Here is a 15785-nt window from a genome sequence, read left to right on the forward strand (position 1 = left end):
TTGGTGCAACAGCACCCATCTCCAGAGTCAAAGGTTTGAGTCCTGCCTTCAGGTCTGTGTGCATGGAGTTTGTATGCTCTCCCTGTGCTTGCTGGGTTTCCTCCAGGTACTCCTGTTTCTTTCCACAGTCCAAAGACATGCAGATTAGGCTAATCCCATATTTCACCTAGTGTTTAAATGTGTGTGTGAATGTTGACTGAAGGGCCTACCATGGTCGTGAACATGCGAATAAATACAATGGTCCCCACTGGACTCTACAGCCAGTTGAAAGGAGATTTCTAGATGGATAGATAGATGGAAATTCAATAGTAAGTGTGTTTTTCTGCCCTAAACTGTATTGACACCCATCCACTGTGCCCCGAGTCCCTTGCACTAGGCTCTGGACCCCCTGTGACTCTACAGGATAAGCGCTATGGAGAATGAGTGGGTGGTTTGGTGTGGGGTTAAAATTTTTCGAAAGGTTTCTTTTTATGATCAGTATCATGTTTTAGGGCTACAGTTTATAAAAATACTAATACAAGCTAGTGAAAAATAAATTTTTAATATTTTTAGAAAAATCAGCTCTGAACATCCTACCAGTCAGATTGTAAATGTATAACTACCGTTTGCATAATGTTTTTGGCACCCCTCCATGACATGCATCAGTGAAAACTAAGTCCCAGTGAGCAGTGTTTACTCTGAAAGGTTTCCCAGAGTAACATTAGAAGCTTCCTCTAATACCTCTCCTCTTATACTTATCTCATTCTGAATATTTAATGAAAGCTTGCAGAGCAACCATTATAGAACTTAATGGACATGAAAGTTTATCGCTGATTTAATCCATCTGACAAAAAAAATCAATTTATTGAAACTTTTACTAGAGAACATGTAGGTTAATCCATCCTTTATTTAAAAAAAAAAGTATTTCCTGTTAGAATAAATACTCCTAAACTAATTTAATGATAGAATCTTTGTTAAATGTGAGTTTAAAAAAAATCCAGTTGTGATTTATTCTAAGATTAATAACTTTTTGTACAAAGCATTACCAAGCATTATACAGTTAGTTCAAACAAAGTAATCTGATTGGACGAAAGCCATTCTACGTGTGATCATAATACAGCATAACATCACTGGGAAGTTTAACTATATGTATCACTCCCTGTTCCGGGGGTTCTACAATGACTAATTACGCTAACTGCTGGTCGCAACATAGGTTAAAGTAGGTCTGTACGGTCCGTAGGACTGAGGAAAGATCAGCTACCTGCCAAAATACACATTCAAAACCAGTCATAGAAGCCCTTTTAACAATTCTGATAACATTATCATCTTAAACAACACGCTGTCTATATGATAATTGCTTCTAAGTTGTTCCGAATTGGCTGTGTGTTGTTTTATTCACACCTAAGTTGAGCTAAAGCTAAATAGCTTCTAATGCAATGCTAAATCCCAAATCCCTTTCTAACCACTAATCAGAGAAAGGATCATTATATGCAGCGGGACCTCGGATTGTGAGTAACACATTTTTACTTGAAAACGAACAAGTCTCGGTTTTACAAGTACTAAGTATCATGTATCATGCATGCGCTTCTTGTATTGACCACATGTGAGCTAATGGTTTTTCTCTCTCTTGTGCTGCGGAGTTGTGAGTAATCGTCTTCTCTGCTCTGTCAGTGCTTGCCTCTTACTGGTATAATCATCATCCGTGAACGCGTTTACTGTTTACTATAACACTGTGACCACGTGTGTGCGTGTAAAACATCTTTTATTTTGTGTTTGTATGCGTGTGTGCATGCTTGTAAAGCAAAAGCAAGTCTCATAAGAGAGGTTTACGATTTATTTAACTCTCATTAATTCATTCACTCCCTGGGTCAGCATGTTGTTATGTGTGCGCGCGCGTAATTTGACACTGTGCCCCCTTCACACACGCACTCCTTCTCTCGCCTTTACACACATACCCACCCACCCCCTTAGCCTCTTGCCTTTACACACACACTCTTTCTGCTCTACACAGGAACACTGCTCTGTCGCGATTCTTTTCAAAGGTAAAGTGCATGTTAATTTTATTTATTTTTTTTTTTACTTTACAGCAGTGATTCCGTTAGCGTGCGCTCACGCGAGAGTTGTTAGCACAAACACAAATAATTCTTTTGATTGTGTAAAGCTGCTATGCGATAATGTCAATTTGTAAAAGCACAATACAAATAAAATTTAATTAAATTAGCGATGTTCCGATGTGCTATTTTTTTTTTATAAAACAGTCTTTCCGTTAGCATGTGTGTATGTGTGTGAAACTCAAATAAGTAGGGAGGAAGTGTTACTGTGTAAGACGAGAAGAGGAGAAGGTCCGAATCCTCCTCTCCTCTTACTTTAGCTTCACACACAAAAACACAGCGCCTGCGCGCATAAACGGAAACACTTATCTGTCTGGATTTATTTTTACTTTTTTTAAAGGTGAAGTGCAGGTTAATTAGTTTTATTTTTACTTTATATTTTGTATTAATTATTTTTATTTATTTATTTATTTATTTTTGGGAGGGGGGGACTGTGGAATGATGCATAATTTGAGTTTCCATTATTTATTATGGGAAATTTTTGATTTACGAGTGTTTTAAAATATGAGCTCGAACAAATTATACTTGTAATCCAAGGTTCCACTGTACTATGTACTATGTACTATATACCCTATTTGGGATTCAACACCGGAAGTTAACCTTTTATAAAGAAGTATAAGCAGAAATATAAAGTAAATCTCTTAAGTTTCTCAGTAATGTCCACTAATATCCACTGTCTTCTCGCTACATAGTATCGGTCAGAATTTAAAACTACTTTCAAACCCTGTTGATTACAGTTAATCACTAAATATTGTTCGCCAGCTCCGCCAGATCTAAGGATATGTGTTGTCCAGGGCAAAATAACTGGTTAAAAAAAGAAACAAGTCTTAATCTGTTGATATTAAATGGTGTTTGAGGAACTGGCATATAGAAAAAATATCACCCTCAAGGTCATAAACAAATAACAATTTGCAAACGAATATAGATTATGGTTAAAAAAAAATACTAATTTTTTCTTAGTGCATACCACAAAGGGTTAATAGTTCTGATTACAGCACTCAAACCTTCACGCATGCGCATTTCATTACAAAAAAAAAAAAACTCCAGTCATGCTGATCTGAGATCTGAAAGCTGCTGCAGTGCTGCGTTCATCCTGTCTGGGGCTCAGACTCAACCCTCAGCATCCATGATGCATGCCGCAGCTCCCTCTCCTACTGTGCGACACTATGTGTTCCTCATTTTATTTTTCTCATGCTGTGTAAGTTGCTCTGGAGGAAAGCGTGTGTTTAAATGTCCTTCAGGCTGTACCTGCACCCCCGAGACCATCATCTGCGTCGGATCATCCTTCATCCCCCGGACAGTCCCTGTCGACATCAGCTCTCTGTAAGAGTCTTTAAAGCATCTCTAACAAACTGCATGTGCTAGACAGATAAAAATGCAGCCCACCTGTTCAGCTAAATGATGACTTCATCATTAATTTTTTGCAGGAGTATCGTCAATGGCACTTTTCCAGAGATCCGAGAAGCAACATTTGCCCTGATGCCATCTCTGCACTTGCTGTGAGTCAGTTTTCATCAGTGCACATCCTGGATTATGCAGCATTATCATCACATCCTGTGTACTGTATTTTACACTGTATATTATACATTAATTTCGACATGAATATATACATTTCGGATTTCTATTTAAAGAATACATTTCAGGATTTTACAAGCTCGTCTTACAGTATGTTGGTGTAATTTGTCTTACTTTCCACCCTGAATGTTTTGACTTAGAGAGTGACAACACTGGGAACAATAAGAGACAGAATACACAGCCTTCATTCTGTGCAAAAGTTATGTGTCATGGCTCAACTGAGGCATCAGCTTTATCATTAAACTAAGACACACTAAGTCTCTTTAAAAAATATTTTCTCTTTTGTCCCCCAGGATAGTAGCTCTTTACTGAACAGCAGTTGGGCAATACATAAGAGCACTGTAGGACTGTTTCAGACCCCTTGCTATTATTATGCAAAATTATTTTTTTGATTATTTTCAAATATTTAAATAGGTCTCGTGCTCAGACAAAATATAAGAAAAACATTCCCTTTTTTCGTTTTTGAAAAAAGTTCAAAAATTTTCATCCGTAAATGTGCTCTGACTTGCCATTCAACTTTCCTGCCTGGTATGATGTAATTCTCGACAGTGGGGTGGCGGGAAGGGCCAAAGGAGAAGCCTCCCCCTGCTCAACCTTTAGGCATCATTTTCAGTAAAGTCTTATTTCCTGTGTTGGGATTGGATACAAAAATGCACTTTCACCATAAGGCGTAATGGTGAGTAGGTAGAAGTAGCCCATTTGCATTTAAAGCTACAAACACTGAAACAGAGCATTTGAAATAAGACTTAAACAAAAGGAAATTCAGGAAAAACCAAAATGCATGATCTGAGTTTCATTCCAGAAAGAATATTGACAAACATTTTGGGGACATTTGAGGCTTGTGTTAACTTGTAAAAAATATGTAGAATACGCACCTTTTAAATCGCCTAATAAAATTTTGAAATTCGTCCAGAGATTACAACAGAGATCTGTAGTTGGGGATCCAAAAGAGTGGGTCTCCCAAAAGAGTGTTTTCTGTGTAGGAGGGGCATCACCCCTCTCAAGCACCTGTCAAAGCAACACTCGCCAATCATTGTAGAGTATGGGTTGCGTACTATCATGATTTCAAGGCTCACTGGCACTGCCCAGTGTCATTACAAAGTATTGTTTTATATTATTTAAAAAAACAATATTCTTATAACTTTAAAGTAATTATTTATTTATTTATTTATTTATAGTTAAGGATTATCAGCACAACATTTTAAAGTTGAAAAATCGTAAATCAAGCTATCGCAAGTTCTGTTTTCCCAAATAAATAAAAAATCTAATAAATTAAAAAGCTAAAGTATTAACCAATAAATGAATAAATAAAAAATTTAAAAAAACAATGTATGGTAACATTCATATAAAGCACAATATCTGAATATGAATTTTATATTGAATTGAATATAATGTTGATTATATTGAATATAATGATTCACATTTTGAACATTCAGGGTTGTTTTTTTTTACCTTTGTTTTAAACTTGGTAGGTGTGTGGTAGATGTTGCCTATAAAAGATTATAATTTACAGTAAATGTATGATTTGAAGGCTGTTACAGTACATAAAAACAGTATGTATATACAACCCTAAACAAAAGCCACTCTCAAAATAAACTCTAAATGGTAAACAGGCTAAAAGTGCAGCATCTGGGATTTCTGGCCAAAACTAGACACTGTTATTGATTTCTTTTACATAATGTGAGATTTTAGGATAAAATCCAAATATACATTAGAATAGAATTCTTATTCAAACACATCTGTCACAACTTTCACACACTATACCAGGTCTAAATGATAATATTTTCATTTTTTCATTTTTTAAATATTTAATATTTTTCTCATCAACATGAAAGATAATTAACAATGTGTACAAAATGTACACAATTTAAGGTTGTTGCAGCTGATCTTCACTTACAAAATTAAAGCTGTTCACTATTTTTTTTAATTTACTTTAGGATTTTATGTAAAAAAAAAAATTAGAAGACATTATTTTAAATTTAGAAACCAGAATAAGGATTTGTTAACATGTTCATATCCTACAGTACTGCTTTTAGATATTCCTAAAAATAAAAAAGTTAAATAACTGATTAGTGGCATGAATAGAAGCAGAAAACCAATTTTATATAATCAAATAATATGTAATAAAATAAACCTTCTCTCATGTTTTAGTCTGCTTAACTCCAACTCCATCTCCATCATAAAGGATGATGCCTTCTCCGGCTTACCTCGCCTCGAGTACCTGTGAGTGTACGACCAACACACACACATACACCCTAACACATACATACACACCCACACATACACACAACCTTAAAAAGCATGATCATTACAATGGTTTTCATTGGGAGTATTCATAACACTAATATAAAAATAAATCATGTTTTATAATGAACACACATCATTGCTTTACAAGGGTGCTTTACATGAACTTACTTTTTTTTATATTGTAATATTACCATTTTAGTAATAGACAGGACAATATGAGAATAGATGAATAGATTAATTAATAAATTAAATAATTAAAAATAATTTGTGTAAATAAAATCTTTCAATATGTTCAACACATGAAAGCTAATATATCAAACGCTTACAAATCATATGAAAATAACACCATATTAAACGAGAACATATAAAATGTCTAAAAACATGGTCATTCACATAAGGTTCCTTTAAAGAAAAACCTATTTTTCAATAAAAATTTTTTAATCTATAATCGTACTCATACTGGAATATATCGATTACAACAGCATGGAAAGCTTTCTAGTGTATCACTAAGTCTAATGCAGTTGCCTGACAGACAAAAATCTATAAACTGCACATTATGTGAAACCACATTATGTTTTTTTTTTACATTTACTATATGAAATATGAGTGGTTTTGTTTTTCACTAAGTGCTGACCCAGTGTTTATATCTCAGATTTATCGAGGGGAATAAGATAGAGGAGATGAGCAAATACGCCTTCAGAGGACTTCGAGACGTCACACATCTGTGAGTCATGTTTATCACATGTTCATAGAACACAGACACTTTTATAATACTCTATGGTTGCCATTTCTATTTTAACACTTACATGATTAAATACAGTGTAAGACAGTGATGCTATTTGTATCTGTGTTATGTTTTAAATATGTCTTGCTGTTATTTGATGTAAGGGGACATGGACTTAACTGGAAGGAGGGGTTTTAACTTTTTTAATTCCAAACGAATTCAAGACCAGGACTAGCCAAGGTTGAGTCATAAGTCATTTAAGATCAAATTCAAATCCTTTTAGGTGAAATCTTTCCGTGGTCTCTTGGTCTCTGGTCATGTGTATTATATCAATAATTAGCTCTTTATGGCCATTTATTTAAAATTAAATGGCATTATGGCACCTTTTAAAATAATTTGAAGCAGATTTGATACACCAGGTCTTTATGGGATCCATTCCCAGAGATCACAAGGCACCCTCTGTGGCATTCCCCAACCTGGATAAAATTGGAATTTGTTTTTTAATTTACCTAGACCCTACTTCATTGCATCATTTATCCATCAGAGGGAAAAAGACATGGAACAGATGCTATAAAACCATTTTACAAATGTTAATCATTACAATTACAACAGAGGTCATAAATTGAACTTGATACTAATGACATTATAGGGTTTTTAGAAAAATAATTAATTTTTTAGATTTTTTACATGTGGGGATTCTGAGTGGTACAACAGATATCGTTTATTACGGAAGGGGCATACTTTCTCACTCTTTGTCAATCACAGACACTCTAGCCAATCATGGTCAGCTGTAAGCCCCTATATGTTGAACTGGACAGATAAAGCTTTCCATCATGTTTTAAGCCAAGCGACAGTATGGTGCACAAGTTTTTCCTTTAAAAATAATTGTGGAGAAATTGCATTTCTACAAACTCTTAGTTGAGACCAAGATCATATATAGGAAACACCCCATTAAAAATAATCACATTATGCAATGAGACAGACACCGTTTTCGTTTTATCCAGCTGTATTTACTCAGTGTAACTTTTAACATCCAAGTAATAGATATAACACCAACATGAATCACTGATTAGGAAAAGGATCACCCCCTCCTAAAAATGACTTGTAAACTCAAGTGTAAACCGCCACTGGTGCTGTTGACCTACAGAGTGCCTGTGGAAATTGGGCTACTGTTGGTCGAAGAAGGAGAGGAAAAGGAGTGTTCGAAAGCAGAGAGAGAAGAGGAAAGGCAAGAGTTTAGGAGTGATAGTAGGAACTTTGAATGTTGGGACCCTGACAGGGAAGGGAAGAGAGTTGGTTGATTTAATGCAGAGAAGGAAGGTGGATATACTATGTATCCAAGGGACCAGGTGGAAAGGTTGGCGAGGCAGAGAGATAGAGATGGAAAGGATGTGCAGCAGGTTAGAGTGATTAAAGATAGAGATGAAAATGTACTGACAGATGCCAGAAGGGTAATGGGAAGATGGAAGGAGTACTTTAAAGAGTTGATGAATGAGGAAAACAAAAGAGAACAAAGAGTAGAAGAGGTGACTGTTGTGGAACAGGGAGTAGCCAATATTAGAAAAAGTGAGGTGAGAAGGGCGTTGAAGAGGATGAAGAGTGGAAAGGCTGTTGGTCCTGATGACATACCCGTGGAGGTATGGAAATGCTTAGGAGAGGTGGCAGTAGAGTGTCTGACTAGTTTGTTTAACAAGATCTTGGCGAGTGAGAGGATTCCAGAGAAATGGAGGAGAAGTGTATTGGTGTCGATTTTTATGCTAATGAGCCATACAATGAAGCTGTGGGAAAGAGTAGTGGAAGCTAGGTTAAGGGCAGAGGTGAGAATTTGTGAGCAGCAATATGGTTTTATGTCTAGAAAGAGTACATCAGATGCAGTATTTGCTTTGAGGATGCTGGCGGAGAAGTACAGAGAAGGTAATAAAGAGTTGCATTGTGTCTTTGTAGATTTAGAGAAAGCGTACAACAGGGTGCCGAGAGAGGAGCTGTGGTGTTGTATGAGGAAGTCTGGAGTGGCAGAGAAATATGTTAGAGTGGTCCAGGACATGTATGAGAGCGCTAATTCAGTGGTAAGATGTGCTGTAGGTGTGACAGAAGAGTTCAAAGTGGAGGTGGCTCTGCATCAAGGATCGGCTCTAAGCCCCTTTTTGTTTGCTCTGGTGATGGACAGGATGACAGATGAAGTAAGACAGGAGTCTCCATGAACTATGCTGTTTGCAGATGACTGTGCTTTGTAGCGAGAGCAGGGAACATATGGAGGAAAATTTGAAGCGGTGGAGGTACGCTTTGGAAAGCAGAGGAATGAAGGTTAGCCACCGCAAAATGGAATACATGTGTGTGAATGAGAGGGACCCAAGAGGAACGGTGAGGCTACAGGGAGCAGAGATAAAGAAGGTGCAGGATTTTAAGTACTTAGGGTCAACGGTCCAGAGCAACAGAGAGTGTTCAAAGGAGGTGAAGAGGCGGGTACAGGCAGGTTGCAATGGGTGGAGAAAAGTGTCAGGTGTGTTGTGTAATGAAAGAGTATCAGCGAGAATGAAAGGAAAGGTGTACAGGACAGTGGTGAGACCAGCAATGCTCTACAGCTTAGAGACAGTGGCATGGAAGAAAAAACAGGAGGCAGAGCTAGAGGTAGCAGAGCTGAAGATGTTGAGGTTCTCTTTGGGTGTGACAAGTATGAGTTCATCAGAGGGACAACCCATGTTAGATGTTTTGCAGATAAAGTTAGAGAGGCCAGATCAAGGTGGTTTGGACATGTTTAGAGGAGAGATTGTGAATATATATCGGTAGAAGCAGTGGTGGAGGAAGTACTTAAGTTTAGTACTGTACTTAAGTAAAAGTACAACTACCCTGCAAAATATATACTTAAGTAAAAGTAGCAATACTGACACACTGTAAAAATCTAGGTATTTACTTATTATTACTCATTAAATAATAATTAAGCTAAGCCAATTATGACATACAATTTATTTTATTTTTTACTATACTATTAAGAGCGGTAAAAAAAAAATATTAAACTGGTGTGATATTTTTGTTATGTTGACATCCGTTTTTCTATAACAGTCATAGCACCATGTCATAGCAAGTTAGTAACTTAAATATTAATAACTAGCATTGCATGTCTTACCTCTATATGTTTCTTCAAATTTGAAGGGGAGTTTTTAAACGCCAACAGTTCTTTGCGTTGAGGTAGGCACTTGACACATTGAAAACGCCAGGAGTCATTCTTTGAACCTTTAAATTCAAATAACTTGCTTAAAAAAGGCCAGGGTTGTCTCTCAGAATCAGAGCTGCAGGGCACAGGCTCAAGCTCAGTCGACGTTGTTGGCTCTTTGTCTGTGTTTGATATTTGGTGTCCTTTTCTTCGATTTACATCAGTTTCGCTTGTGTTGTTTCAAATCGCGCGCTCACTATTTTCAGCTTGAGTTCTTTGACCAATCAGATCTCCGATCTGTTTCACCATGCATTGGCCAGCAACGCCAAAACTTCAGTCGACCAAAAATCTTTTATGCAAGATTCGGAAGGGTGTAACGACACGCATTTTAATAATGCGTAAAAAATCTACTTGAGTAAAAGTATAAGTATGCTTTTTTTTTTTTACTCAAGTAAAGTATAGATATGTAAAAATGTCCTTAAGTACAGTAACTAAGTACAAATACTTCGTTACATTTCACCACTGGGTAGAAGGATGCTGAGGTTGGAACTGCCAAAGACCAAAGAGGAGATTTATGGATGCAGTGAGAGAGGACATAAAGTTAGTTAGTGTGAGAGAAGAGGATGCAGAGGATAGGGTTAGATGGAGGCAGATGATTCGCTGTGGCGACCCCTGAAAGGGAACAGCCGAAAGACAAAGAAGAAGAAAGTGAATCACCTTTTTAATGGCACACAAAGCTTTGCACGTCTAGACTTTGCAATATTTGCCCAATCTTCTTTGCAGAACTGTTCAAGTCGAGTTAAATTTGATGTTGACCGTTTGTAGACTGCAGTCTTGCAGGAATATTCACCTCGTTTTCCTTTAGTCACTGTATAATCAGTTTTACTGTGTGTTTTGGGTCATTGGTATGTTGGAAGATAAACCTTCATTCATTTTTGTTGTTGTTTGTTTTGTAAAAGTAAGTAAAAGTACTTCCAATCACATATGTATTCTTTAGTTTGCATCTGCCTGAAATGTTACTTAACACATTTTCCAAAGTATAAACTAACTAGTACTTTATTTAAAGCACTGCACCCCTGACCAGGCAGGTAAGGTTACTTAAAGAAATGATTACATTTTGTCCCACAAGATCCCACAGGTCCTGAAGCTGATATCTGTACATGTTCATTCTGTGTACTGTATTTTATTTGGTATTTTATTCGGTACTATACACATTCTGTGTATAGTATTTTATTCGGGTTTACTATCCCCTGACCACACACTTCATCTCCTCCTCTCTCCTTTCCCTTCTGCAGGTCTTTAGCGAATAACAATTTGAAAGGTTTACCCAAAGGCCTGTTCTCGGACCTGCACTCTCTCATAGAGCTGTAAGTATTCCTGATCGTCTCTTTTCCTCAGGAAACACTGCTGACTCAGCTGAGCTTGATGCACCATATACAGTAGCTTATCCCCCACCTCAGCTGAACATTTTGCCTAAGTAGTACTACAGAATATACCATGACTCAACACAACACCACTACTGGCTAAAAGGTACACATTTTGCAAAATCGGTTGATTATCATTTATCACAGCAAATCCTGTAATAATACTTAATAGGCACAGCCCATACACAATGCCATATGATCCTCTGAAATGTTATCCTTTATGTTTTTTCTCAGAGATTTGAGAGGAAACCAGTTTCAGTGTGAGTGTCAGTCTATGTGGCTCATGTTATGGCTGAAGAAGACAAATGCAACGGTTTCAGAAGTTTACTGCGCAGAACCTGAGGAGATAAAGGGCGTCTTGTTGAAGGACTTCCCCGAGAAACATGCCAAGTGTGTCTCCACTGGTAACTGCCTCTATAATCCCTGTACTATACAGAGCTTGATGGACAGTCCTTTCTTAGAAACACCTGTAAATGGGCATATTTATGCATTTATCCAGTCCGCCAATCATGTGGCAGCAGAGCAATGCATAAAATTATACATATATAGGTTTATATATAAGCTGAGCTCTTAGAATCTGCAGAACTGGATGAGCTGAAAAGCACAAAAACTAGACTCTGTAGCATCAGATTCCTTTTTTCTAACCCTAACCCTACACACATACACACACACAGGTGTGTGATCTGACATATCTCTAATCACTAGCTCTACAAACTAACCTCGTCAATCTTTACTGTGTTGTTTGACAGATTTTATTCCTCATCAGACCATAAACACTCAGTCCATGTCAGCAGACATTTTCTCCTTCAAAGAAGACGTGTATGTCGCGCTGGCCGTGCCAAACTCAGACAGCTGTATCATCATGGAGTGGGATCACATTGAAACCCACTTCAGGCCTTTTGATAATATCACAGGTCTGATATAAATATGATTATTTATCTAAATAATCTGGATGACAGGAAGTTGCAATGTGATGTGTCTGTTGTGTCGTTGCAGGACGATCAGTGATCGGCTGCAGGTCGGTATTGATTAACGAGCAGGCATTTGTGATCGTCGCTCAGCTCTTTGACGGCTCACGTGTCTATAAATTCGACCAGGAGCAGAACCAGTTCACTAAATTCCAAACGGTTGAAATGCTCAATGTGTCTAAGCCAAATGACATTGAGGTGTTCCGACTCGGAGACGAGTGGTTCTTCCTAATAGTGGACAGCTCCAAAGCAGGAATGTCTACCCTATTCAAGTGGAACAACACTGGCTTCTTCCCATATCAGTTTCTCCATGAGTGGTTCCGCGACACAGATGCAGAGTTTGTCGACCTGGATGGGAAGCCTGTGCTCATCCTGACCAGTCGGTCTCAGGTCCCTGTCATCTACCAATGGAACAAGAGCACTCAGACATTTGTTCTCTTTCAGGACATACCCAACATGGACGACATGGTGAGCGTGAAGACTTTCAAAATTGACCGCATCCTCTATTTGGCTCTGGCATGCTACATCGGAGACTCAAAGGTTCTTAAGTGGACCGGGAAAAGCTTTGAGGAAGTGCAGGGCTTCCCGTCGCGTGGTGCGATGGTCCTCCAGCCATTTAGCTTCAGAGATCAGCAGTATCTGATCCTGAGCAGTGATTACTCCTTCTCTCAGATCTTCAGATGGGACAAGGAGAAGAAGGTCTTCATCAAATTTAGGGAGGTTTATGTTCAGTGGCCTCGATCTTTTACTCCTTTATCGACGGGATCTCGTGATTTTCTCCTCGCCACCAGTTTTAAGGGGAAAACAAAGGTTTTTGAACATATCACAGTCGATTACAGCTGAGACTAACAGCACTGGGGTCTAGTAGAGCTGGGCGATAATCAAGTTTTACTGATTCCAAAATCTTTTATTTTTATTTTTTGTTTTAGCTATTATTATTTTCTTGAATTTAGTTTTGTTGATAATTTCACTAAATTATTGTTAGCATTTAAATCAGGACAAGCCATGGGGCAGAAATGATTGTAAGCCTTTGTGACATGTCACTAGGCATCTGTGAGCTCACTCAGGAAAAAGTGGGCAAATAGCACTTTTCCCCCCAAGTTGCATGTTCAGCAGTTTAAAAAGATGCACGTGGCACTTCTTAGACAGCACACCTAGGTCGGGTGCTATCATTTTATGAGGGAGCGCCCTAAAGATTGGTGAGAACCGAATGACTAAATTAGTGAGAAAAATAAAATAGATTTTAAAACTCACCCTAATGTCACCTCAGCGACTCCTTAAAATATGACCAAAGTTACAATTTTAACCAAAGTGTTTGCTAAAAAATAAATTCAAGATCACAGTTGTGCACCCCATAACACTGAACATGACTGTTCTTCTGTTATATCAAACAAGTGATTGTTTAGTATTTTTGCTATGAAAGTATGCATTAGCCTTTAGATATTTAATTAATTTATCGCCCAGCTCTAGTCTTATTTTAATACACTGTCGAGACTGACATACATTGAGTCTCTTCCTGATAAACGTGTATGCATTATACCCTTTTCTTGGCCAGTGCAATATTATAAATATACAGTATGCAAATAATAATAATAATAATAATAATAATAATTAAAAAAATAATACTATGGCCTTTCTGTGTTGCCTGGAAGAGGCGTAAACATGGTGCATGTCTCTATTCCCCCCCCCCCCCCCCCCCCAATATGCAATGGTTTTACATTTATACAACATTAACTGTTACTCTATATTACTTATCAATCAGATTTCGCAAAGCATTAAACGTGCAGTGTGTTTAATATCTGAACCCAAATCTATATGTTTGGGAAAGCTGAGTCTTGCTGCTTATCGTGTCGGAGCTCAAGACCTTTTTGGTTTAACAGACTGGTTCTCGCTAAGAGGAGCAATAACTTTATGCTGATTTAATGCTATGCAAGTAGTTGTAGAGATGCTGACCAAAGACATATGAACATTAAGCACTAGCAATACTTCCTGTAGAGAATGAATGCCTTATTTATTGATGCTGCATCCCCTTTATGGCTTCTGTGTAAAGGAAATTGCTTTGACTGTCTCACAGCAGTCATGTGCATTAACTGTGCATAAAAATAAAAAATAAAAAAAAACACTGTTGGGCAGCTTTTTTTGTTGTTTGAGGTTTGTATTTCTGTCATGTCACATCATTCCTAATGTTTCTCAGAAGTCCCCTAGTTCAGTGGTTCACATTGTATGGTTTTTCAGCTCCCTGATCACCAGCTTTAACTAATTAACCACCTTTTTGTAATGGAAGTGGGTGTGGTAGAGCAGGAAACACAAAAATATACAGGGAAGTGGTCCTTCAGGACTGAAGTTGAGAACCACTGCCCTAGTTCCTTTTAGCAACTCTATCTGCACATTAATAGTCTGGTTCCCTTCTATGGAGAACCATCTCCAGTCTCCATTTACAGAATTTAGTCCTCCCACACTCACACACACTCCATAGGGCACTTGGAAGTGCCAGGTAGCCTAATCTACATGACTTTGGACTGTGGGAGGAAACTGGAGAACCTGGGAGAAACCCACCATGCACAGAAAGAACATGCAAACTCCATGCGCACAGACCCAAAAGGTCAGACTCGAATCCTCAACCAGCAAGATTTACCAGAGGAAGTAGGAAACAAGAAAGAGGTAAAAACCAATCAGCAGAAAAGAGAAGTGTTAATAAAATACAACAAGAAGCTTTGATCATAAAAGGAAACTCCATAAACAGAAATTGAATCTGTTTTATACAATCAAATTCTCTTTATCTTAATAAAAGCAAAAGGTGTAGGGGTGGCGTAATGGTTAAGTTGTTTGACTACTTTTAATTAAATTTTATTTTATTTATATAGCGCTTTTAACAATGTTCATTGTCTCAAAGCAGCTTCACAAAAATGAAAAAAATTTTAAAAAAGAAAATTTATGTAAGTGTGTATGTTTGAGAAAAATGTTTCTATATAATAATGAGATGAATAAATGAATGATGAATGAAATGTCTCTGATGAGCAAGCCAAGGGTGACGGTGACAGTGGCAAGGAAAAACTTGGAAGGAAAACCTTGAGAGGAACCAGACTCAATCAGTGAACCCATCCTCATTTGGGTTATAATGGATAGAAATTATATAACATCATGTGTGTTATGCAGCTGAAAGTCCTGTGTGGAAGCACAGGAGCAGCTTGTGTAGCTCCAACCATCATAAAGCAGAATCCAGCTGCAGCTTGTCCTTCTCTGCTCAGAATGTCATGGATTCAAACCACATCACCTCCAAGCTGCCCTTAACAAGGCCCTTAACTGTCAACTGCTAAAATATACATTGATTAAAATATGTGTCATATATTATTAATTATACAAATGCATATTTTACATGTGGTGTCTGTCCAGGTTCATAACTTGACAATGCATTACACAAACACACACACCTGACAGGAGAGGGGGGGGGGGAGTAATTGAGTAGGAAGACATTTTACACACACACGCGCACACACACACAAATGTTGATTTTGCTTAGACTGCAAACTAAGTTTAGGAGGGGAATCCCGGACGCCATTCTGTCAAAGTTTTTCACTGTATTGAACCAGGAACTCCAAAATTTTC

At 37.6% G+C, this 15785-nt stretch overlaps 1 protein-coding gene across 1 annotated transcript; it reads left to right on the top strand.

Annotated features, from left to right (window-relative positions):
• The first annotated feature begins 2991 nt into the window (after window positions 1–2991).
• On the top strand, window positions 2992–14269 carry lgi2b (leucine-rich repeat LGI family, member 2b). The gene is made up of 8 exons (XM_053502826.1): window positions 2992–3413; window positions 3518–3589; window positions 5817–5888; window positions 6565–6636; window positions 11083–11154; window positions 11446–11615; window positions 11961–12125; window positions 12208–14269. Exons 1-8 carry the CDS (start codon window positions 3103–3105, stop codon window positions 13020–13022), a joined length of 1749 nt encoding a protein of 582 aa, XP_053358801.1. The 5' UTR covers window positions 2992–3102; the 3' UTR covers window positions 13023–14269.
• Window positions 14270–15785: the final 1516 nt, after the last annotated feature.

This window comes from Clarias gariepinus, chromosome 8 (genome assembly GCF_024256425.1).
Source record: "Clarias gariepinus isolate MV-2021 ecotype Netherlands chromosome 8, CGAR_prim_01v2, whole genome shotgun sequence".
Classification (NCBI taxonomy): Eukaryota; Metazoa; Chordata; class Actinopteri; order Siluriformes; family Clariidae; genus Clarias; species Clarias gariepinus.

Excerpts from the sequence above, each read along its gene's own strand:
- lgi2b (XM_053502826.1), top strand. The coding sequence starts at position 3,103 with ATGCGCATTTCATTACAAAAAAAAAAAAACTCCAGTCATGCTGATCTG. Across the intron at positions 6,637-11,082 it reads CTTCGAGACGTCACACATCT|GTCTTTAGCGAATAACAATT; the intron begins GTGAGTCATGTT and ends TCCCTTCTGCAG. Across the intron at positions 12,126-12,207 it reads GCCTTTTGATAATATCACAG|GACGATCAGTGATCGGCTGC; the intron begins GTCTGATATAAA and ends GTGTCGTTGCAG.